General features: G+C 42.8%; 1 protein-coding gene across 13 annotated transcripts in view; it reads right to left on the bottom strand.

Moving 5' to 3' along the window:
- The window catches only part of PPP2R5C (protein phosphatase 2 regulatory subunit B'gamma), a 140,346-nt gene that overhangs the window by 97,813 nt on the left and 16,276 nt on the right, over positions 1-26,257 (bottom strand). For 7 of the 13 annotated variants that reach the window (XM_059686712.1, XM_059686702.1, XM_059686663.1 and 4 more), the window contains exon 3: positions 24,309-24,471. The exons of 1 other annotated variant lie outside the window; for it this stretch is intronic. In XM_059686712.1, the coding sequence (XP_059542695.1) occupies positions 24,309-24,471 (163 nt within the window). Of the gene's footprint in view, positions 1-2,362; positions 2,577-22,642; positions 22,787-24,308; positions 24,472-26,257 lie in introns of those variants that run through there. 5 more of the 13 variants (XM_059686686.1, XM_059686723.1, XM_059686733.1 and 2 more) reach the window with 4 other exon arrangements.

Raw genomic sequence — 26,257 nt, 5'->3', positions numbered from 1 at the left:
CTCTAGGAAAGCTGGGCCATCGCCATTGCTTCATAGGGTCCTGCTTGGCAGGAGGAGGCAGGGACTGGACAAATATTTGTATAATAAATGAAGAAGTGAGTCCTGGGCACAAAACTGTCATACAAAAGAGGCTGCTGAAACAGATGGATGTTGATAAGGCCTTGGAAAGAACTGCTATTAATCCTGTGGCAAAGGTTCTACAAACAGCCCAAATTTCAATTTTAAATGAGGTAGTTTTTTTTAACGATCTAAACGTAGCCAGGTGTGAGGCCTGGCCCTGCCACTTACAGGCTGTGTGACCTTGGGCAGGCTCTTTTCCCATCCCTGTGGGAGACCCTGCTCCCTAAGTGGGAACCATGGTGCTCCAGGGTGAGAGGAGCCCCTCAGTGCTGCCCCTGGGCCCTTCCCCAGCATCACTACCTCAGGCCCCGCTCTCTAGTGCACCTGCCCAGAGCTGGCTCCTCAGGTGTCTCTCCTGCACCAGGGTCCTTGCTGGGTTTCTCTACTGAACTTGGGCTCCTCTTCGGTGGGGCTGTCTCTCAGTCAAGTTTAATGACCCTCGGCACTGAACACACAGCATAGCTGCTAACCGGATGTTAAACTGATCAAGACTCTCAAAGCCCATATAAATAAAACACTTCGCTAAACCTCTCATTAACATGCTTTTTCTTAAAAAGTCCTTGCCAGTAAATCAAGCATTCTTCAAGTTTTGAAATTAGAAAGTACCCCCACCGTTTGAATTAGAAATTAGTTTTCGGTCCCTAAAGGTGACCCCTTCTTAACAACTCAAGTCCCTTCAAGTTAATGCACTCCACTCCTTTCCCTCTGAGGTTAGAGAGCAAACAACCAACCACTCACCCAACAGCAGAAAGTACAAATAGGCCATAACGAAGTTTTGGAATTAAAAAAACAAAATCAATGTGGTATAAGATAAAAAATAAATTTATTTCATTTCAGAATCAATTCATAGTTCAAAAAATAACTGCTACACAAGTGTCTAATAAAATCAGAAACCTCACAAATCAAAAATGTCTATTATTTATAAGATACTTCAAAATAAGTACTGCCAACTTAAATCACGATTGCATTTGTTTTTGCCCACTTGGCTCTTACAGCTGAATTATCTACATGCCACGCTCGGCGGCGTTCCCTCTTTCCTGGGCACACAGCAAAACGGCGAATTCACAGCCCGACCTGTAAGTTGGTCACTGGACACTCATTCCCACCAGCTTCAGTAAAGAGGGTTGGAGAGAACAGCAACACCCATTTTCTTCCAACTGATTGCGTTTATCATCCCCGGGTCCACCCTGGGCTCTGAAAAAGCCTGCCCTGCACTTTAGTCACACAAACTAGTCACCTAGAAAACGTGCCCCCACCCTTCCTCAAGGGGATTCTGACAGGTCAAATGGTCTTGTCAGGCACAGCTGTGATATACATTTTGAAAGGCTTGTAAGAAGCTTTTGACATCCATGTTCTATTTCACCCCAACAAAAAATCTGCATAATAAATATTTTAAAATACCAAGAATAAGCATAGTACTACACGGACACATTTTAATGTTACTATTATTAATTACTATAGGAATTGTCTTTTAAGCTAAGTTTGTGTTTTTTAAGCCAAATTTTGTATAAATTATGAGGCAAACTGAAATTATTAAAAGTAACCTATACACACATTGAAAACTTGTTGCCATGTTAAATATTAAAGTCAGATGGCAAGACAGAGCCAATTTAAATGCAAAATATGTCCTAAGTGTCTACGAAAGCAATAACATTTCAGAAATTAGGACCCACAATGGATTTGAATATTTCAGAGAAGGAGTGTATGTCTCTTTTAGGCTCCACAGCAAGAATGAAAACAATCCTTTCAAAGGAAGTTCTTTTCTAATGGTTTCTGCACATTTTCTGACTGCAATTCATCTTTAATTCAGGGATGTGTCCCCGATGAAACCTGTGCAGTATTAAGCAACACAGATGTAACAGAAACTCTGCGGACGGACAGACAACTTGGCCAGGCACTGCCACCCGCCTCCCCTTCCTCCCCCCACCCAACACCTTCCCCAGGCGGTGACTTCACATCCTTTGACATCAGCACAGCTCGGAAAGGGGGATGGGAGAGCGAGCAGAAAGCAGAAAAACCAGCTTTGAACTATGCATGCAAGGCCTCTCTCAAGACTCAAATTCTGTGAGTAGACCGTAAAAAGCCAAACTGCAGGGACACGCCCAGCCGCCCCTGGTTAAGTCTGCAGTGAAACCGTGAATTCTGCTGGAAAGGACTTCCTGCTGGTCTTATCTGAAGCACAATAGCCATTTATTAACTAGCCACAGAAGGTTCCGACTCAGTGAAACGCACAATAACTTACCTCGAATATGGAGAAGGGCCACGGGCTGGAAAGGCCCATTGGAGTTGGCCGCATCCACCACCATCCTGCCCCCCGCTTTATTACATGTCAACATCTAGACTCGGCGGGGAAGGCAATGGACTCCTTAAGGCAAGAAAGCAGCCTCCATTTTAGTTTTAAAAAAAAGACAAACTGAAGCTCTGCAGCTGGAGGGAACTGGCTGCCGCGTGATGTCAGCAGGCACGGAGCCCGCTGATTGGCCGGAAGCTGCAACTTAAAATGACACTAAAAAAAACCTGCAAATGGAAAGAGCCTTCAGTTTGGCTGTCAGCGTGCACGGGAAGCCAGGGCATTTTTGGCTTTCTGCAGTATTCATTTCAATAACTTTTAGGCAAAGATCCCATCTCTAAGGGGGCAGGATTGAGGCCATAACCCCGCCAGACTGTAAACAGATGACTGAGAGCTACCAAAACCAGTGTGTGTGGGTATCTGTACCGGAACCTGAAATTTCAGTAGTCCCCTAATTGGTACCCCAAAGTCAATGGATTTTATACCCACTGGCCGCCTTCTATTTTCTAGTTCTAATGACTTTAATGTCTGTATTTTATTTAGCATCTTGGCGATCCAGGTGTGTTTTTTTTTAAAGCAAACAGCTATTCAAATATTACACAGTCCCAATTCATAAATTTGGACTCTTGACAACCTCTCCTACCACCAAGTTATAAACTTATAATCATCAAACACTGGTTCTTCTTGAGCTCTAATTTTTATTGGAAAAATTAAGTTAAAACTTAAAAAAATTAGATTATATGGAAAACTTTAATAGCTAGAAAGTGGGAGTTAAAAAAGACAAAACAAAATGCAGTATTTATTGTATTGTAAAGATGTCAACATATTAGATACTTTTACGTTTTAGATATTTTGTTTATATTTAAAATTAAAAATATTTTAAAATTATTTTTATGGGGCTAGTATTAAAAGTTATTGCTCAGATCTTAATTTTTTTATTTATAAAAAAGGCTAATGAAAAAGCTGTTCCAAGGAGAAAGACATAGTTTCTAAATTGGAATATCCTGGGTGGGGTGGGGGAGGGTTGAACAGATTCCCTACACTAAGAAATATATGAACACCAAATAAAAACAAGTAAACTCTAAGAATAATCTCTCTGGCAGGCAGGACTTAAGAAATTCCTCACTTCTTCACATGTACAACTAAGTTTGTCTGAACCACATACCTCTTTTTATAATTTCTCACACAACTCCCCCTACCCCTCGTGCTCACTTATGAACAAGAATGTAAAAACCCTTTGGTTCTTAAATATATTATTAAGGAGAAACACCTGGAACACGACTAGGGTGGGCAGTTACATCAATTCCCAGTCAGGGCACATATAGCTAGATTTCGGGTTCAATTCCTGGTCCGGGTGAGAATGGGAGGCAACTGATGGATGTTTCTCTGTTACATCAATGTTTCTTTCTCTCTCAAAATCAATAAAAATGTATCTTCGGGTGAGAATTAAAAACAAATAAACAAGTAAAAACACACCAAATCCTCCCCCTACCCCCCCTGCCCTTTCCACAGAGCTGAGGATGCTGCTGGAGTCTATAGCTGGCCACGAAATTATAACGAGCAACAGGGAGCAGGCACCGGCGAGGGAGCCTCACACCTGCCTGGCTCCTCTGCCATTTGAACAGCAGTCGTGGCTTAACAAAAACAGCCTGTGCTTGGAGTCAGGTGATGTGAATTTAGACTCTGGGTGCTGACCCTCTGGGTTCGCTGGAGGTGGGTGAAATGGCTCCCCCTCACCCCCCTCAACCACGGAGTAATGCCAGATGAACTCAGACTTAAGTACAATTAGGAATGAGGGGTACAGGGGGCTTGGTAATGGGTCCAGAAGCACATGCTTACTGCAGGTCTGTACTTTAAAAAGATAGAGACCTGCCCTCAAATACTTTAATTTTTCACTTGAGACAAGATGAGGCAAGTACCTGTCCTAAGATTGTGATAATGAATCAGAATGCAAAATATGGGGGGAAATACCACCTAGAATCTCTCTATATAAAACTCTAATATGCAAATAGACTGAAAGGTGGAACTGGTCACTATGATGTGCACTGACCACCAGGGGGCAAGCATGGAACATGGCGGGCGTCAGCCACAATGGGATGGTGGAGCAGGTGAGCAGGGCGCCAGACCAAGATGGGGAGTGGTCACTGTCAACTGGGTGAGACTCTGGGGGTTACTGAAAAGTCTTTGCTCCTGTGCCCCATGGTCCCACCCGTCGCACACACCTGCTGCCAGCGCCAGTCCCACTTGTACCTGCTGCCGGCACCAGCCCTGATCACTCAGTGCCATCCGGGGGTCCAAGCAGCACACACTGTCTATGTGTGATATGGGCAGCTGCCCCTGAAGGCTTCTCCACCTCCCCCTGCTCCTAAGTGGCAATCGGGCCCGGCAACCGCCTCTCATACCCGCTATCGGTGACAGCCCCACTCGCACCCGATACCGGGGCTGGCCCTGCTCACACTTACAGCCGGCCCACTCGCACTTGCTGCTGGTGCCTGGTGCCAGTGCCAATCGCTCGGTGCCATCAGTGGATGTGAGCGGCAGCTGCTGGCCCCAATCTCCCCTGAGGGCTTCTCCTTCTCCTCCGGCTCCTGAGGGGTGATCAGGGCAGCAGCTGCCAGTAACACCTGCTGCAGGCGCTGGCCCCAATCACTCTGCGCCATCAGCGCATGGAAGTGGCAGCAGCGGGAGTGGGGCTGCTGGCAGACAGGGAACAGGTGACCGAGGTGGGAGGTGCCAGGTGGGTGTGTGGAGGATGGGCCAAGAACCGCCCGGTAGCGCAGCCTTGTGGCCCACAGTTCCTTTCAAGGTGCACGAATTTGTGCACTGGGCCCCTACTCTTCATATAAAACATTCAGATTAGAAGTCAAAGAAAAAGTGAAGACATTTCCTGATGCATTTTTCCCTAATGGTCTTAGATCAAAGGATCTCAACTTTCTTAGTGACTCTTTTGAGCCTTATGCATATGAAGTTCTTTAAAGAACTAAGACTGTGATCTGGAAATCACCAATGAAACACACTCTAAAAGAGAAACAAAAAAATCAATAATATGGGGAAGGAAAAAACCCTGAACAAGTAAAGATAAGGTATGTTTCTGGACTGGAAGCATCCTAAATAATAAAAACATAATATGCTAAGTGTCTGGTTGGCCATTCAACCAATCAAAGCATAATATACTAATGATATGCTAAGGCCGCTCAACTGCTTGCTATGACTGTGCACTGACCACCAGGGGGCAGACAGTCAACCAATCGCTATGACGTAAACTGACCATGAGGAGACAGGTGCTCTGACCGGTAGGTTAGTTTGCTATTGGGGTCCGGCTGATTGGGACTGAGACAGGCTGGACATGCCCTGGAGCCCTCCCACAGTCCCTCCCCAGCTGGCCAACCTCCTACGTCCCTCTCCGTCCTCGATTGTACACTGGTGGGGTCCCTCGGCCTGGCCTGCATCCTCTTGCAACCTGGGATCCCTCAGGGGATGTCGGAGAGCCGGTTTCAGCCTGACAGTGGAATAACTGGTTGCTATGATGCACACTGACCAACAGGGGGCAGACACTCAACGCCAAGACCTGCCCCCTAGTGGTCAGTGCACTCCAACAGGGGGAGCACTGCTCAGCCAGAAGCCGGGTTCACGGCTGGCAAGCACAGCGGCAGTGGTGGGAGCCTCTCCTGCCTCCGCAGCAGCACTAAAGATGTCCAACTGACAGCTTAGGCCCGCTCCTGCTCCTGCCATCAGTCAGACATCCCCAGAGGGCTCCCAGACTGCAAAAGGGCACAAACCAGGCTGAGGGACCCCCCCATCCCAAGTGCATGAATTTTGTGCACTGGGCCTCTAGTAAATACTATAAATAGGCTGGTGTTAATTCTTCCTAAAATTGGTTTATAGTCAAAATTCACCTGGGTCTCTTTATTTTCCTGGTAACTTGACAAAATAATCCTTAAGTTCACCAGGAAAAATAAGAAGCAAGAAGAATGAGGACACTTCTAATAGAAAAGGCCAGTTCTACCAACTATAAAGTGTATAAATTAATGACAGTGTGATATGGGCTTAGGAGGCAAGTTGATGGGACAGAAGCAACAGCCCCAAACTGATAAATATATTTATACAAGTGTAATATTATGATAAAGAATTAATCTCAAATCAAGGATGTCTGGTTGGCTATATGTGAGGGAAAATCAACTTAAGTCTTAATTTCATACCAAAATAAGGTCTGAGTTGGGTTAAGCAGTTAAATAAATGGAAATGACAACCCCAAGTCTCCATAGCTTTTAGAAGAAAAGGGAAGTGAACATCAATTTTCAAGCAGAAATGAACATTTAAAAACACTGAACCCCTAAGGGATATTGCTCACATTAAAAAGTTTCAAATTTCTGTATGTTTCCTCTGAACACCAAAAGGAAATATAAATGCTACAAATGCAATGAGTTAACAATATACTATAACTGGTTAGAAAAAAACTGAGGCCTCAATGTTTAAATGACTTAGTTCACAAAAGAACTATTATCAAGAATTGTATGAAAAAGTAATTCTTCACCTATCAAATCAGCAATAATTTTTAAGAATTATAATTACTCAATACTGGGAAAAGCAAGCTTGAACCCTGCCAAAAAATCTATAAATTGTTCTGGAAAATAATTTGATAATATGTGTCAAGATTCCTTAAGTAATTTTACTTCTGGGAATTCATTCTAGAAATACAGTAGCCATGAGTGAGCACCACATTTTTTTAACTTTAAAAAATTTTGCTAAAATACACAAAACATAACATTTATCATCTTAACCATTTTTAAGTACACAGTTCAGTGGCACTAAATACATTCACATTGTTGTGTAACCATCACCACCATCCATCCACAGAATACTTTCATCCTGAAAAACTGAAACTTGGTCCCCCAATAAATACTACCTCCCCACCCCCTCTCGCAGCCCCCCACACCATCTCACTGTCTAAGTCTGATTATTCTAAGGACCTCATTGGAGTGGGACCAGACAGAATTGGTCGTCTGTGATGGGATTATTTCCCTCAGCCCAATGTCCCAATGTCCTCAGGGTTCATCCACATTCTCAGAGTTTCTTTCCTTTTAGGGCCAAATAATATGCCTTTAGATGGACGGACCCCGTCTTGTCCCAATCATCCTTGATGGACATTCGTTTGCTTCCACCTTTTGGCTAATGTAAATAATACTGTTATATCCTGGGTACACAAAAACTATTTAAGTCCCTGCTTCCAATCCTTTTGGGTACATTCTGAGAAACTGAATTGCTGGATCATATGGTAATTCTATTTCTAATTTTCTGGTGAATTACCATGTAGTTTTCCACAGCAGCATTTTACAATCTCACCAACAGTGCACAAGGGTTCAAATTTCTTCACATCCTTGCCAAAGCATGTATGTACCTGGTATGTACTATTTAGTTATCTATCTATCTATCTATCTATCTATCTATCTATCTATCTATCATAGTCAACCTAATGGGTGTGAAGTATCTCACTGTGATTTTGATTTGCATTTTTCTAATGATTAGTGATGTTGATCATTTTTCATGTGCTTATTGGCCATCTGTATTTCTTCTTTGGAGAAATGTCTATTCAAGTCCTTTGCACATTTTAAAGTAGGATCATTTGTTATTTTATTGTTGAGTTGTAGGAGTTCTCTATAAATTCTAGATATTAATCCCTTATCAGATAAATGATTTCCAAATATTTTTTCCATTCTGTGGGTTGCCTTTTCACTTTGTTGATTGTGTCCTTTGATGCACAGAAGTTTTACATTTTGATGTAGTCTAATTTATCCTTTTGGTTGTTGTTGCCTATGTTTTTGGTGTCATAGTCAAGAAATCATTGACAAATCCAATGTCTAAAGTTTTTCCTCTGTTTTCCACCAAGAGTTCATAGTCTTAGCTTTTACATTTAGGTCTTTGATCCACTTTGAAATAGTGTTTGTGTGTGGTGTAAGGTAAGGGCCCAACTTTATTCTTTTGCATGTGGATACTCAATTTTCTAAAAACCATTTCTTTAAAAAAATGCTTTTATTGATTTTAGAGAAAGGGAGAGAGAGATAAAAACATCAATGACAAGAGAAACACTGATCAGCTGCCTCCTGAACCTGCAACCCGGGCATGTGCCCTGACTGGGAATTGAACCGGTAATCTCCTGGTTCATGGGTCAATGCTCAACCTTTGAGACACACTAGCTGAGCTCAAGACCATTTCTTGAAGAGACTGTCCTTTCCTCATGAATGAGTGGCACCCTTGCCGAAAACCATTTGACCATATAGCAGAAGGTTTATTTCTGGGTTCTCTATTCCACTATGCTGTTCTACATGACTGTCTTTATGTCAGTACCATGCATGCTGTTTTTATTATTGTAACTCTGTGCAAGTTTTAAAATCAGAAAGTGTAAGACCTCCTACTTTGTTCGTCTTTTTTGAAGACTGCTTTGGCTATCAGGGTCCCGTGAGATTCCATGTGAATTTTAGGATGGATTTTCTTATTTTTGGAAAAAAATACTGTCAGAATTTTGACAGGGATTGCATTGAGCCTGTAGGTTCCTTTGGACAGTACTGACATCTGAACAATGTTCATCTTCCGACCCACAGACACAGGTGTCTTTCTACTTATTTGTGTCTTCTTTAATATCTTTCACAACATCGTGTAGGTTTCAATGTCCAAGTCTTTCACCTCTTTGGTTAAGTTAATTACTAAGTATTTTATTCTTTTTAAGAGCATCACACTTTTATTTAAGATTCTGAAATATCAGAAACTACCTTAATTCAAAGGGATTATATCACAGTAAAAAACTACACCCATAAAAAATTTTTAGCGGGACCAGCGTGGCTCAGTGGTTGAGTGCCGACCCATGAACCAGGAGGTCATGGTTCGATTCCCAGTCAGGGCACATGTCCAGGATACGGGCTCGATCCCCAGTGTGGGGCATGCAGGAGGCAGCTGATGGATGATTCTTTCTTATCACTGATGTTTCTATCTTTTTCTCCCTCTCCCTTCCTCTGTGAAATCACTAAAAATATTTAAAAAATATTTATAAATTTTTAAAATGAAAATGTGAGGTGTAATTTTTCAGAAATAGTATAATCATAAAAAATACTCCCCAAATATCGACAGTAGTCACTGTTGAATGTTATAGCTAGAAATGTTTTTTTCTTTCTGAAACCCCTCTATATTTTTTCAGTATTGCTAAAGTAAGCATATAATACTTTCATGAAAATGAAAAGTAGTTATTTTTGAAAAAACAGAGATTAAGTTACAGCAGGGAGATTCCCTCACTGACCGCTGCCCCTCAGCAGTAGGCTAATAATAGAGAAAGGACTGTGATGGGAAGCCAGGCAACAGGATAAAAAGATCTTTTGTAATGCACAAAGGAGATCCTGTATGTAAAAACACAAAAATTAGCTTCATCAGGTGTGACAAACTGAACCAACAAGTTAGAGGATGTCAACTCCGCCTTGAAGGATCAGGTACTGGACAACTTCTTTTACTGCAAGGCTGTCACTGCCGCTTGGAATCTGCGTGCTCATCTAGGCTATCAGGGCTCAGTCCCTCCCTGATGAAGCAGATTCAGCAGTGCCACCTAGGAGAGGCATGAACGCAGCACTGGGAGAGGCCGACTTGAACAGCCCTGGGGCTGGAGGTCCTTCCTCATTATGTGACCTCCCTACTCCTCGCTTGTTAGGAGTATACAACTCTGCTGAGGCGAAATGGAGAGCTCAGAAAAAGGCAGCTGTGACGCATGCAGGATCCAACCACACATGGCCACTCCGGCTATGACAGGCGAGTGCAGGCAGCAGGGGACACTGGTGTGTGTGCTTTAGAAGCTCCTAGGCTGCGGTGGGGGTGGCAGAGCCACCGAAGGGCTCTTGGCTTGGACTAACCCCTCCAGGAGGCCTTCCTCTCCCCTCCCTGCCCAGGCCCTAGACCAGGGGTCCTCAGACTTTTTAAACAGGGGGCCAGTTCACTGTCCCTCAGACCGTTGGAGGACCAGACTATAGTTAAAAAAAAAACTATGAACAAATTCCTATGCACACGGCACATATCTTATTTTGAGGTAAAAAAACAAAATGGGAACAAATACAATATTTGTATTTGCATGTGGCCCGCGGGCCGTAGTTTGAGGACCCGGGCCCTAGACAGTGCTCTGCACAGAAGTGTGCAACCAAAGTTACTAAGTGAATGATCAAGCAATAATGCCCAATTCTAACTCTACAGAGCTCTCTTATTACTCTTAAATGCCTTCCCTGTAGCACAGAACTGAGAGAAATGTGCTACCTGATGACCTTGAGCACCACCACCCCCAACACAGAAGCCAGGGCCAGTCTCTCAGCGTGCACTGGAGCTGCCTGATGGGCCCTCCTTGCCCTCTGTGGCCTCACCGCCTATCTGTGACACCAGCCCCTCCCCTCCTTCAGCGAGGCGCACTGGGAAGGGCTTGAGCTAACGCTGAGGACAGGGGCTTATGGCTCAGGCAGTGCGCCTTCCAGAAAGGAAGGTGGGCAAACAGTCCCAGGTCTCATGGGACATTATGTGTTCCCACGGGACATTACAGACACAGCATCTCTGTACTGCTCCAAAATGAAGGTTCAGAAAGGAATTATCCTTTATTCTCTGTCACTTCATTTTGGTCTTTATTTAAAAAACAAATGGCTTATAAACACCTCCCACTGGTTTTATTTCTAGGGAGCATTTTGGAATAAAACTTTCAAATTTTCGTTTCTAAATTCAGCAAAGGCTTTATTTTTCACATCCCCAGTAATTCTGTAGGCAAATTAAATGTGCTCCATTTTAGTGGAGAAGTTTTACGGCTGTTTCATTAGGAGGCAGCTGTCTTTTTGGACCTAGACAACAGGCATCTTAACCGCAGGCACTGGCACTGTAACTGCTTTAACTGGAAACTCTGACTGTGGCGATGTATGTTTTGTCGGTAAGAATCTAACCTAAAAAATTTGGCTTCACTTATAGTTTAAAATAGACTTTTTCCTGAGACAAGTCAAAGCTACCTGGCATTCAGCCGTGTTCAAAGGTTGCCACAGGACTTTCTGATGCCAACAGCAAGGACAAAGGGACAGACACTTGTCCTGTTGATGGGAGAAAGTCTTGTGAGTGATTAGAAGGGTGGACCAGGTCATCCCCAGGCCAGGCTGGCAGAAGGCAGTGAAGTGGACGGACAGAAGTTTCCCTGAGCGCTGTTAGGGGACCTGGGCTGGGGAACCTGCAAAGTCAGGCAGGTCCCTATAGTCCTTCCTTGTCTTGAGGCGGGAAACCCACACAGAGTAGACAGAACACGTGACCGACTGAAGGGCTTCCGTGTCAACTCTCAATGACAAACCCGTTTTACAAAGAACCTGAGGCAGGGGGAGTGATGAACTTGGATGGGTTCTAGTTGACCTATGAGAGGGGACACCACAGCAATTCTGTGGAAAAGAACAGACGGGGCCTGAAGTGCTTTCCATTCCTTTGTCAAACGTGCTTCTGGGGCTCTTGGCGGATGTTGGAGTGGGCACCACAACAAACATGCAGACAGCCTCTGCCCATGGGGATGCTCCAGACGACGTGTGGTGGGCGAAGCCGTGTGTGCAGATTGCTCTGCAACCTGAGTGTCTATAATGAATGAGGTCCATCCACACAGAGGATGCCACTCAGCCTTAAAAAGGAAGGAGATTCTGACACAGGGGTCCTCAAACTACGGCCCGCGGGCCACATGCAAATACAAACATTGTTCCCGTTTTGTTTTTTTTACTTCAAAATAAGATATGGGCCGAAACCGGTTTGGCTCAGTGGATAGAGAGTCGGCCTGCGGACTGAAAGGTTCAGGGTTTGATTCCGGTCAAGGGCATGTGCCTGGGTTGTGGGCATATCCCCAGTGGGAGATGTGCAGGAGGCAGCTAATCGATGTTTCTCTCTCATCAATATTTCTAACTCTCTATCTCTCTCCTATCCTCTCTGTAAAAAATAAATAAAATATATTAAAAAAAAAAGATATGTGCAGTGTGCATAGGAATTTGTTCATAGTTTTTTTTAAACTATAGTCCGGCCCTCCAACGGTCTGAGAGACAGTGAACTGGCCCCCTGTTTAAAAAGTTTGAGGACCCCTGCCGAAACCGGTTTGGCTCAGTGGATAGAGCGTCAGCCTGCGGACTGAAAGGTCCCAGGTTCGATTCCGGTCAAGGGCATGTACCTGGGTTGCGGGCTCGTCCCCAGTGGGGGATGTGCAGGAGGCAGCTGATCGATGTTTCTCTCTCATCGATGTTTCTGACTCTCCATCTCTCTCCCTTCCTCTCTGTAAAAAATCAATAAAATATATTAAAAAAAAAAAAAAAAGGATAGAGAAAAAAAAAAAAAAGTTTGAGGACCCCTGTATGCTACAATGTGGATGAGCCTTGCGGACATCATGCTCAGTGTAATAAGTCATTCACCAAAGGACAAACACTGTATGATCCACTTATGAGAGACCTAGGGAAGTCAAAATCAGCGACAGATGGTGGATGCCAGGGGCTAGGGTGATGGATTAATAGCACAGGGGCCCTAACCGGTTTGGCTCAGTGGATACAGCGCTGGCCTGCGGACTGAAAGGTCCCAGGTTCGATTCTGGTCAAAGGCATGTACCTTGGTTGTGGGCACATCCCCAGTTGGGGGGTGTACAGAAGGCAGCTGATTGATGTTTCTCTCTTATCAATGTTTCTAACTCTCTAGTCCTCTCCCTTCCTGTCTGTAAAAAAACCCAATAAAAATATTTTTAAAAAATAGCACAGGGTTTTGGTGAGGATGGTGAGTAGACAACAGTGATGGGCATTGTGAATATATTTAATGCTACTAAACTGAACACTTAAGAATGGTAAAAATGATACATATCATGCTTTGTATATTTACTGGAGGAGACAGAACCAGCGGCAGGGAGACCACCTTTGGGGAAGGCAGGGCACCAAGGAAACTCAGAGCCACAGGGTCCCAGAGGGGCTGGAAAGAGGATGGGATCATTCTAGGAACAGTGTGTGTGTGTGTGTGTGTGTGTGTGTGTGTGTGTGTGGGAGAGAGAGAGAGAGAGAGAGAGAGAGAGAGAGAGAGAGAGAGAGAGAGAGAGAGAGAGAGAATGAGAATATGTAAGGTGCTGGGAGAAATCCAGGTGAGGTTTAGGGAAGGCTGAGTTAAACATTCAACTTGTGATTACAGCTGCCAGCTGACACCAAACCCCAGGTTCTGCCCAGAGGGTCTTGCAGAGTATGACAAGCAGAGGCCTGAGACTCACCCTGGAGTAACAGCCACATCTGTGGCCCGAGAAGAATGGGCTGGGCTGGCTATGGCTTGCCGCTGGGCTAGGCTGTCAGACATGAGACCACCTCTCACTTACTCATAAGAGCAGCCCTGGTTGTACCTCTGCTGCCCAGCTGCTGGCAGAACGCAGTCAAGAGGGGCCAGAATGAGGTACATTATTGTCCTGACCACCACCCCATGTTCCACACAACCCAGGTGGTCAGTAAATATTTGCTGGGAACTGGCACCTGCGTCACCAGGCCCAAGGCTCCTTCCCTTCATTACTGTGTCAGAAGACACAGAAATCAAAACACAACAGAAGACACGACTAGACCAGAGGAGAAAAGACTGATGAAAGCTCTGGGAACTTCTCTCTTCATTTCTGTTATTCTTCAACTAATGGGCAAGAGGACAAGTTCTTCTAATCCATTTTTAGGCAGAAAAACAATCTACATGGTGGCAAAACTTTCAACTATATAAGAAAAAAGGTTGTGTTGAAGGATGTTGAAGTATTATATTTTCACAAAAGGGGGGGGGGACATAAAATTTTACTGCCATTCAAAAGCCAATTTAAAAAAATTCTAGTAAATTCTCCCAACAATGTGGCAACTTGTTTCCCAAAACACCAAATACTTAGCAACTAAATTTCTTCCCCATGGTTTTCAGTTAATTTTATTAAGTCCTACCTTGTTCTATTATAACTCTGACTTCTCCCAGGCCTTTCTTTTCTAAAATAGGGAGAATGCCTCAAGAAATAGAGCCCATAATTAATTTAATCCCCCATAAGTCACTTAAAGAAGTGGTCTCTTCAGTTTCCCTTATTATTAACCTTTTGCATTAGTGTGGTACATTCATTACAATTCATGAACATTTTTATTAACTAAAAATGATTTACATTAGGGTTCACTCTGGGTTGTACATTCTGTGGGCTTTGACAAATGCAAAATGCCATCCGTGTAGTCACCATTATAGTATCACAGGGAAGTTTCACTGCTCCAAACCTCTCCTGCACTATTGTCTTCTCTTTTTTTAAATCCTTATCCAAGAACATGCTCATTGATTTTAGAAAGGGAGGGAGGGGGAAGAGGGGAGGGGGAGTGGAACAGAGAGAGAAACACTGATGTGAGAGAAAACATCAATTGCTTGCCTTCAGTGCGCCCCCCCCCCCCGCCCCCCGCGCACACACACCTGGGAATTAAACCCAAAGCCTTTTGGTACATGGGATAAAAACCCCAACCAACCGAATCACACTGGCCAGGGCAGCCACTGATCTTTTTACTGTCTCCATAGTTTTGCCTTTTCCAGAATGTCATAGACTTGGAATCATACAGAATGCAGCCTTGGCTTCTTTCCCTTAGTAATATGCGTTTAAGATTCCTCCATGTCTTTTCATGGCCTGATAGCTAATTTCTTTTTATTGCCGAACAACATTCCATTGTCTGGATGGACCACAGCTTATTTATCCTTTCAACACCTGAAGGATATCTTGGAGGGTGGCTTCCAAATTTTGGAAATTATGAAAAAAGTATGGCATAGTTTTTTAATTTCTCCAAATTCTTGCATAAAATCATCTAGAGCAACTAAGATGGCAAAACCAGAAGGCCGTGGTCAACATCTATAACAGAATTAGCTGACAATGAGCATATGGGGCTAGACTACCAGCAGCTATAAGACCTGCGTGATATCGGCACCTGCAAGGAAGATGGCAGAGGAGCCCGGCCGGCCTATGGAATGATAGCGCAAAAACACTCACACAGAGAGCTGGGTGAGCCCACTGAGAACAGCAGCTGCAAACAGAAGCGGCTGTACCCTCCAGGGGTGAGAGCAACACGGCCGTGGCTAAGCCTGAAGGGGCGGAACCTGTCTGAGCCCGGGAACCCTTCAAACTCAGCAGCCGAGGTTCCCTTTCAGAACTAGGCCACACTGGGGAGAAACTGCTGGGAAGAGAATCCCAATTGAGCAGCAGGGGCAGAGAGGAAATGGGAAAAGTAGGTCCAGGTAGAAAAGACTGAATCAGGGCACTAAGAAAGTGAGCTGCCATATTTTTGAAAATTTCACAAAAATAACATAAGCTAGAGCTCTAGAACCCAACCCTCCTCTCCAATCCCCTCCCCGCTCTCAATAGGAGGGATCAAAGTCAAGTCCCACACAGAGTGATTATAAGGAAAAGAACAAGGAACAGGTTGACATCTCTGCAGACAGTAAAAGCATGTCAGAAAGACATCCCACAAAAGATATTAAAACTACAACTTAATGCTTTAAGGCAAGCCAAAGACATTAACGGAATAATATAATGTGTGAAAGGACAACATGAATTTTTAATAGAAAAACTCAGAAATAGGTAATATAACTCTGTAAATAATTAAAAATAAAATATAAATAATTTCAGAAGTGAAAATTAACGGCAAGAAATACAAGAGCCAATAAACGCAATGTAAAATGCCTTACAAGGAACAGTACATGAAAAACAAAAATAATTTAAAGGAAAAAGAAATGAAAAGCACAAAGAGAGAAACAAAAAAAAATAAAAAGAGGCAAAGAAGATTCACTATACAACAGGAGTCGCCACAGGAGGAAATGAAAGCACGAAAACAGAACCAATCCTCAAAATAATAATCCAAGAAAAAGATCTGCTACTACATATAGAAAGACATGACATGCATGAGGGAAACTAACGCAGAATGAGACAGTCTGAAATTGGACTCTTTAGGCATGAAAGCAAAAAGACCAAGTAACCTGGAAGAGACAGAAAATTAAAGTGACATTAGCTTCTGACAGCAATGCTTTCTTACAGAGGAAATGGAGGGACAGCCCTAAGACTCTCATAAAAAGAAAAAATCAGCCCGGGATTTCCTAGCCAGACATTCTCTGAAGTTTGAAGTTGAAACCTACTCGAGAGGAGAAGTGTCGGCATCGAGCCTGGTGTGGAACACAAACTATACACTCAGGTGGGAATGAAGGTTGCACAGACTGGGAGGGCGAGAACAGTCTGCAATGGCTACGTGTCTGACAATGAGCAGAGAGCAAAACCATAAAAAGGGGAGGGGTAAGAAAATTTAAAAATGCAAAAAATTTTAACCTTTTAATCATCACATTGGTTATATTGGTTTTATTTTACTGAGAATATTTTGTGTGTAATATGGGATTATCTGATATTTAAGTAAATGATTATCTGATATTTAAGTTCTATGATCATTGATGTCCGTGAGAACCAGAAATCTTGGGGTGGCTAAAAGAAGATATAAAAGACCTGCACAAAATGACCATTCTAATAGTAATAAGAATCCTAGCACCTTTACTGTGGTCTTGAAATATCATTCCCCACTAGAAGAAACGGGACTTAGAGAAATGGCTGATTCTCAAATTTATAAGGAAATGAAAAGAGCCAAGGAAATTATGAAGAAAAAGCTGAAGGGATTACACTACCAGATATCAAGACCTACTAGGGCCCTAGCTGGTTTGGCTCAGGAGATAGAGCATCGGCCTGTGGACTGAAGGGTCCCAGGTTTGATTCTGGTTAAGGGCACATGCCTGGGTTGCAGGCTCGATCCAAGTAGTGGGGGTGTAGGAGGCAGCCAATCAATGATTCTCTCTCCCTCTCCCTTCCTTTCTGAAATCAATAAAAAAATATATATTTTTAAAAAGACTTACTAGGATGGTTAGTGTTGTACTGACACAAGATGAGACAGCCCAGGAATGAATCCACACTCCGTTGGTACTTAAGTTAAGACAAAGATAACACTGCAATGAGTGAAGGAGGATCTTGTCCCCCAAGGGTGCTATGCCAAACAGAGAGCCTCCTGGAAAAACTGGAATCTGACTTCTAACACCACAACAGATACGAAAGTAATTCTATATGGACTGTACAGCTAAATGTGAAAGGTGAAATAAAGTTTTAGGCCGGGGGTGGGGGGGGGGGGCACAGGCTGACATCTTCATTACTTTGTAGCAAAGATTAATTAAAGAGGACATACAAAGTTCTCTCAATGTGATAATGTCTTTGAGAGTAAAAATTCAAAATAGAGAAGAAAATTTTAAATTCCTGTATCTACAAAGGACCTATATCTAAATTCCTACAGATCTAATTTTTACGAAATGGTACAACCTAATAGAAAGATAGGCCCAAAGACTTAAACAGGTACTTCACAAAAGAAGTTAACTGAAGAGGCCATACACCTAAAGAGATGTTGGACTTCATCCATCTTCAATTAACTAGATACTGAAACCAGCTCACTGGAATGGCTAAAATGAAAAAGACAAGCTATAGTGGAAAAATGTATTTGCAACATATAACCAACAAAGAGTTCATATCCAGAATAAACAAAGAATTCTTTTAAAAAATTAAGAAAATGTCAGGCAGCCCAGTGGAAAATAACATTTGAAAAGATACCTGACCTCATCACTGAAATGCAAATTAAAACAATGAGATGGCACAATGAAATAGTGTGGTACTGATATAAAGCAGGCATACAGATCCGTGGAATAAAACTAAGAGCCCAGAATGAGCAGAGAGCAAAACCATAAAAAGGGGAAGGGGGAGAAATCAACCTTTACATTTATGGTCACTTGGTTTCTGACAAGCTGCCAAGACAACTCCATGGGGAAAGAGTCGCTTTTGCAATAAATGGTGCTGGGACAACTGGAGCTGCACGGGCAGTAAGATGAAATGGTACTTCTACTTCACATTATACTGAAAGTGGATCACAGACCTAAATATAAAACTATAAAACTTCTAAAGAAAACACAGGAAAAAACACTCTGTATCCTTGTGTTAGGCAAAGAGTTCTCATATACAACAGCAAAATCAAGATCTATAAAAGAAAATCATGATAAATTGGGCTTCATCAAAATTTAAAACTTTTATGCTACAAAGACACACAAAATAGTGGAAAAATAAGAGATCAACTGAAGGACTTGTATGCATGCATATAAGCATAACCAAGGGACATAAGACACTGGGGGGTAGGGGAGGCCAGGGGAAGGTCAAGGGAAAAAAAAGAGACATAGGTAATACTCTTTGTAATACTTTAAGCAATAAAACAAAATTTTAAAAAAAGAGTGCAAAAAGACAAGTCACAAAATGGGATAAAATATTTGTAAATCATATAAAGGATATATAAATAATTGTTATATAGTTGACTCCTGAACAACATGGGTTTGAACTGCATGGATCTACTTATATGCAAATTTTCTTCAATAAATACTATATTTTCTCTTCCTTATGATTTTCTTAATAATATTTTATTTTCTTTAGCTTACTTTATTGTAAGAATGCAGTATATAATACATAACATGTTAACTAACTTTTTATATTACTGGTAAGGCTTCCTTCCAGTCAACAGTAGGCTATTAGTAATTAAGTTTTTGGGGAGTCGAAAGTTGTCCATGGATTTTCGACTACACAAGGGGGTTGGCAAACCTAACCCCCATATTGTTTAAGGATCAACTGTAATCTATATATATAAAACCCTAATATGCAAATAGACCAAACGGCAGACCAACTGAACAACCGGTCGCTATAATGTGTGCTGACCACAAGGGGGTGCACATGGAACATGGTGGGCATCAGCAGCAGGCAGGATGGTGGAGCAGGTAAGCGGGGGCGCCAGACCAAGGCAGGGCGCCAGTCGCTGTCATCGGGGCGAGCCTCTGGTGGTTACTGAAAATTCTTTGCTCCCATGTGCCACAGTCCTGCCCGGTGCTCACACCTGCTGCCGGCGCCAGCCCCACTCGCACCTGCAACTGGATCTGGAGCCATTGCTCGCACCCGCTCCTGGTGCCTGGCGCCGGTCCCGATCGCTCAGTGCTGTCAGTGGGTATAAGTGGTGGCTGCCAGCCCCAATCACCCCTGAGTGTTTCTCCACCTCCCCCTGCTCCTGAGGGGCGATCGCACTGTAATCAGCAGCCACTGCTTGCACCCACTGCTGGTGCCGGCCCCAATCAATTTGTACCATCAGTGGGTGCAAGTGGGGCTGGTGCCGTCAGTATGTGGCAACAGCAGCAGTGGGAGCAGGATTGCAGGCAGATAGGGGACTGGGGACCACGACGGGAGGGGCCAGGTGGGGGCCCAGAGCATGGGCTGAGACCCGCCCCTGTGCCCACCACAGCCTCGCGGCCCACAGTTCCTTTCAAGGTGCACGAATTCGTACACTGGGCTCCTAGTTCAGTAATAAGAGGACATCCAATTTAAAAGCTGTGATTGACATTTCAGCAAAGAAGATACAGAAATAGCTAACAGGTACATGAAAAGGTGTGTAACATTAGCAATCATTAGAGAAATACAAATTAAACTATAAGGAAAAAGATACCACTACACACCCACAAGAAAGACTATAACCCAAAAGACAGACAATTACAAGTATTAGCAAGAATGTGGACAAACTGGAACCCTCAGATGTGGCTGGTAGGAATGTAAAATGATGCAACCACTTTGGGAAACAGTTTGGCAAGTTTCTTAAAAAAATGAAACATAAACTTACCATACAAGCCAGCAATTCCACTCCTAGGTATCAACCCAAGACAGAGGAAAATATATATTCAAACAAAGATTTGTACATGAATGTTCATAGCAGCATTATTTATTATAGACAAAGAACAACTCAAATGTCCATCAATTTGTGAATGGAAAAACAAAAGATGAGATGTTCATATAATAGGATATTATTCAGCATTAAAAAAGAAACACTATTCTAGGGTGGCTGAATGGATAAGAAAACATGACCCATATATATGCTGTCTACAAGAGATGACCTCAGAACAAAGGATTCAACAGACTGAAAGTGAAGGGATGGAAAAAAATTTTTCAGGCAAACAGAAATGAAAAAAACAGTGGGGTAGCAATACTTATATCTGACAAAATAGACCTCAAGGTGAAGGCCTTAACAAGAGATAAGGAAGGCCACTTCATAATACTAAAGGGATCGATACAACAAGAGGATAAAACTCTGGTAAACATATATGCACCCAATACAGGAGCACCCAAATATTTAAAAAAGAAAAAAGAAATACTACTCAACATAGAGGAACCTCAAAAACTTAATACCAAGAGAAAGAACCAGATGTAAAGGACTACATACTGCATGATTTCATTGATAGGAAATGGCCAGAAAAGGCAAATCCCAATAGAGAAAGCCAATCAGTGTTGCTTGGAGCTGGGTATAGGAGTGGGGATTGATGGCAAATGGCACAAGGTGACTTTTTTTGATGGAAATATACTAAAACAAATTGTGGTAATGGTTGCATAGCAATGAGTGAATTTTACAGCATGTAAATTATGCCTCAATAAGACTAAAAAAAGTCTATGATTTGGGAAAAAAAGATAATCTATGAATACAGCTGAAGCTATATTCAGAGAAATATACATCTTTAAATTCTTTTATTATTAAAAACAAACTAAAATAAGTGAACTCTGTACTTAACTTAATAAATGAGGAAAAGAATAAAATAAAGCAAAATAGAATCATTAAAGATAAATGTGAAAATGAATGATATTGAAAACAAAATAACCAAAAGAACAAGTGATCTCAGAAGGAGACATTACCACCTCGGATGTGGAGGACATTAAAAGATTCGTTAAGAACATAATGAACAAGTTAACACATGATGCACTCTAAAATGATGGAAGAAATATACAGATTTATCACTGAGAAAAGCACTAGGCTCACTGAGTTCTAAGTCGACCTTCAACCCTGTATTCTGGACTTTAAGAGCACACACGTCATTCCACGTCTGATTACTGCAGAACAGTCCCTGCCATTGGACAGCAGCGTAAGAGAGATGCAGGAAACCTGCAGGCCACCTCTGGGAAAGATCACACGAGCCAGTATCCGCACATCTTAGCGTGGATAACATACAGTAATACAAAACAGGCCAGCTCCATGTGATAAATACAGAAGCAGAAACTTAGTAAACTGAACCACATAAAAGTCACCATATACTGTGCAATACTGAGGTTTATCCCAGTAATGTAAGGATAGTTCAAAAGCAGAAAATCTATCCCCACACAATTATTATGTTAACATCTTATGGCGAGAAATCATATGGCATCAGATAAAGCTCAGCAATAGTGCACGGCACCCACCAGCCAGCACAGGCGGTAACAGCCATGTGAAGGCAGACCACGGACCACCCACACTCTGGGTTGGGGCCATTTACCAGAAACCAAGAGCCATTTTCACAAGGAACCAGGAAATGCTGAAACCTTTTACCAAAACGTCTCCCATAGGGAGGCCTGCTCTCATCTCTGATATCTATGTTTTACTGGTGCTAAAGTTAAAATAACTAGTATATATTGGTATAAATATTGGAGGAAAGATAAAAGTATCTAACTATAAATGACAGAACTATATATGCAAACTGTAGTAAAAAAATTACTAAGATTAATAAGAAAATTTGGTAAGATAATAAAGTAAGAAAATGTTAAAAAACCAACAGCCTTTCATTGGATTAGTAAGAACTAATTGGAGGCAGAAATGAAAAAAATACAACCCAGTCAGAAGAGTAACAAAAACTATAAAGTACTTATGAATAAATTTAATGAAAAGGTAGCAACTTAAAAGAAAATCACAGCCCTGGCTGGTCTGGCTCAGTGGATAGAGTGTCAGCCTGTGGACTGAAGGGTCCCAGGTTTGATTCCAGTCAGGGGCATGTACTTTAGTTGCAGGCACATCTCCAGTAGGGGGTGTGCAGGAGGCAGCTGATTGATGTTTCTCTCTCATCGATGTTTCTAGCTCTCTATCCCTTTTCCTTCCTCTCTGTAAATAGTCAATAAAATATATTTGTTTGAAAAAAGAAAATCATAAGACCCAGAAAAATGGAAGCAATATATCATCTTCCTCAATGGGAAAAGAGTATCATAAAAATGTCAATCAATCTTCCCCAAATCAACATACAACTTCAATGTTATTCCAATCAACTCCTATTTTTCTGAATTAGACAAAATTATTTTAACATATATGCAGAAGCACTTACGTTTCAGAGTAGCCAGGAAAGACTAATCAAACACAATCAGTGGAGGGAACTGACTTGACCAGTATGAATTCCCTGGATATGTGGATATACAACAGAAAATTGATCCCTCTGGGAATAGTGCAAGCAGACTGCATGCCATTCTTACTTGGTATAAAGAAAAACAGAGAAAAGGGAGGCTGAGAATCACAAACTGAGACCTGGAGAAAGAGGGTTGCGCAGAGAATCCTTGGAAGAAGCAAAGGAAGCCACAGGGCTGGGCCTCTGCGTGGTGCCCTGAGGGCGAGCATAAGCCCTAATGACAGAAGCCAGGCCTAACGCTCATGATGGGTATTAGGGATGGGGCTTGGACAGAGACGGCTCAATAATGGTTATGGGACACCTTCTCCACCAGACATCTCATGTATGGTGGCCAGCGTCCTAAGGGTACTGGAAGGAGTCATGGGCACACCCTCCTTTTCTCACTGGCTGTTTCCCACCTTGGGACAGGATGTTGGCTCCAGCAGAGCAGACTCCGGTTTTTATTTAATGCTGTACCCCAGTACCTAGAACAAGGCCTGTTTTTGTAGTTACTCAATACAGTACTTGCTAAATGAATGAATAACCTCAGAAAGGCATGGACTATTTGGGAGGGGAAGACTCCTCAAAAATGACAGGATGTATATTATCTACCACAAAGCTAAACCAAACAAAAGTCAGATACAAGCTCTATAAACTGCACCGAGCGGATTCCTAGCAACCCAGGAGCAGGAAGTGCATCCAAGAATCCATAAGTTCCTCCCTCCACCAACCTTTCACTCCCTCCTTTCCTCCCTGCCTCTCTGAGTCTCACTGGCCCGCACATCTGCACCAAGCTCCTAAGTTCATAAGAAATGAAAATTCATTGTAAAAGACCCATTATTATGTACTTGAGATATGAAAAATGTCTGATGTTTCCTTTATGTATTACACTAGTCTTAGATTTAGAAAATACAAAATTTCCAGATGTTCACATTTGACTTTGGGGTTCTTACCCTATTTTCTTTGATAAGGTTTTATGGACTTTAATCTCAGAATCTCCTGGAGGACCACTTTTAGGGCTGAACACCCTCAGGTAGAAAGGGGTAACGGTGCCATTTGGGGGAAATTCAGAGCAAAGAGCTCTATTCCCTGACTCCTCTCAAACAGGAAATCCCTGGGTAGAGTAATCCCCAGTGACTCATAGGAGAAGTCCATCAAGGACTATAATTCCAGTCCTCATTCCTCCACCACCAGAAAAACCAAGGGATTCTACCAATGTCTTCACAATTACTCGACTTGGGGTGGCTACTTTATGAGCTGTAGAGTTCTGAGACAGATGAAAGAGAAGAATTACTTAAAAGAAAAATTGGCTAGCTTAATTATAATTAATATGAGAAGCTTTTAAGTCTTTCCTCTGTTACTTTTTAGTATATTATACCTACAATACATTTATGGTTAGATTTTTATCTTAAGTAGCTCTGGAGTTTAAAGTATTGGTTGGGTAAATAAGTTAATGGCATTCAATCTAAACAAAAACTCCATAAAGAAGAAAGGATGACCCTACAGAATATAAACCCAGTAAAGGTATAAAAAGCTAGCAAACTATCAAAACATTACTCCTCCCTAAATAGCCAAAATTTAATTTTAAAAAACAAACAATAAAAATTACCTTTTAAAGATGGTAGTTTTTGAAGTTCTCTATCACTGCTGGCGCTAAACCTGGAGGAACTTTGCCGTTTGTCTTTCTTCACTATGGGCTGAATGGCTGGCACCTTAATTTTACTAGATACTGTAGACGAGACAGAACCAACGCTGCTTTTCCTGCTGGAAATCTATTTACAAAATAAAAACAAAAACAAATGAATATGTCAAATGATTTTATTTTATAGCACAATTAGACTATGGAAAAGATGTATAAAAGTTCCACTCGGGGACAGTGCCTTCCACTCACAGTTTTTGGACTGTGAGGCTCCATCCACCTCTGGCAATGCTCGATTTGGAGAGATCACAGGTCTACCCAATTTCCTTTATCTTCCTTTTGACTTTTAAATATTTACCATACAGACTGGTATGAAATGGCTGGTGATAATGACCCTCCAAAGATGTCCACACCCTAATCCCGGGACCTCACTTGGGCAAATGAACTCTGCAGATGTGATGAGGTGAAGGGTCCTGTGGTAGCAGGTGAACTCCAGGAAACCACACAGGTCTTCATAAGACAGAAGGCAATGAGATGACAAAGCAGAGGTCAGAGAGGGGCTGGCATGCGCCACACTGCTGGCTTTGAAGATGGAGGAAGGGACCATGAGTCACGGAGTGCAGGCAGCTTCTAAAAGTTGGGAAAGGCAAGCAAACAAATTCTTCTCTAGAGCTTCCAGAGGAACTATCCATGCCGACACCTTAATTTTGGCCCCATTTCAGATTACTGACCTCTAGAACTGTAAGAGAGAAAATTGATGATCTTTAAGCCAGTAAGTTTGTGGTCATTGGTGCAGCAGCAATAGGAAACGAATTTGCTGAGCAGCTCATAAATGACAAGTTTCCCTGCCAGCTCACCCCTCAGCCTCAGGACTCAGGAGAGGCTACAGGAGAGCCTCGGAAAATGCTTTCTAGCTGCTCTTACCTCGCATTCACCTCCGGGCTCCAGAGACAGTGCTTGTCTCCAGACTGCATCACCATGGCTGGGCTGTCCCATGACACGCAGCCCGCCTGCAAGGTGAGGGGCAGTACACATACTCAAGCAGAGGTGGATGTATGCTGAGGGCACACACAGCAGAACGGGCCCTCTATCTTCCAGGTAGGCCTAAGGGGACCAGCTGGCACAGGGAGCCCTGTGGAGCTCATCTGTGCTTGGCCAAGGCAATGACAGCTGACAGATGCACTGGTGAGTATGGACCACCCAGGTTATGTGTGCAGCGAAGGTGCTTACTCTCCCACCCTGCAATCTGCTAGAGAAATGGACTTTGTAGCCATCAAACTCACCTTAGGAACACAAACCCACAAGCCCCTCCAATCACTCAGGGCCAAGGAGAGCAGACCTACCGACTCAGACCCTAACTATTTACTCTCATCCTTGACTGAAAGTTTTACTAAGAAGTAAGCACTGTTTACCTTTTACTAAGGTGCTTAAGAATGCTGGGCCCGGGATGCTTGCAAGCTGTCAGAGCTCCACATGCAGATGAACCTGCACAGGGACGAGGGCCTGGGCTCCCTGCCTCCCCCCATCTGAGCTTCTTCCTCAATACGGGCATCTTGGGCTCTATCTGACATTTATCATTCTCTCACATGATCATGAAAGCATGGGTCTTTCCTCCTCGAAAACCCCATCCATCACTCTCCTCCTCCACGGGCTTCCCCAGGTTAAAACTCTCCTGCTGGGTTCTCTCTACATGCCCCCAGAAAAGCCTAGTATTTACTTATTCCCGTCACAAACAGCTCCTCCCAGGAGATGTTCTTGTTTTAAATGATACACACACACAAGTGTCTAGATGGAAGTTTACATGGGACTGTTATTTTTTGTAATGCCGAATCCAGTGCTACCAACATAACCTTGGAAGATGACTGGGTCAAACCTGAACAGGTGAGCTCTCTGCTGCTCCCTGGACAGAATGGCCTTCA

The sequence above is a fragment of the Myotis daubentonii genome, chromosome 1, assembly GCF_963259705.1.
Source record: "Myotis daubentonii chromosome 1, mMyoDau2.1, whole genome shotgun sequence".
Classification (NCBI taxonomy): Eukaryota; Metazoa; Chordata; class Mammalia; order Chiroptera; family Vespertilionidae; genus Myotis; species Myotis daubentonii.
Note: the sequence above shows the minus strand (reverse complement) of the source record. Positions and strands in the feature narration are given on the sequence as shown.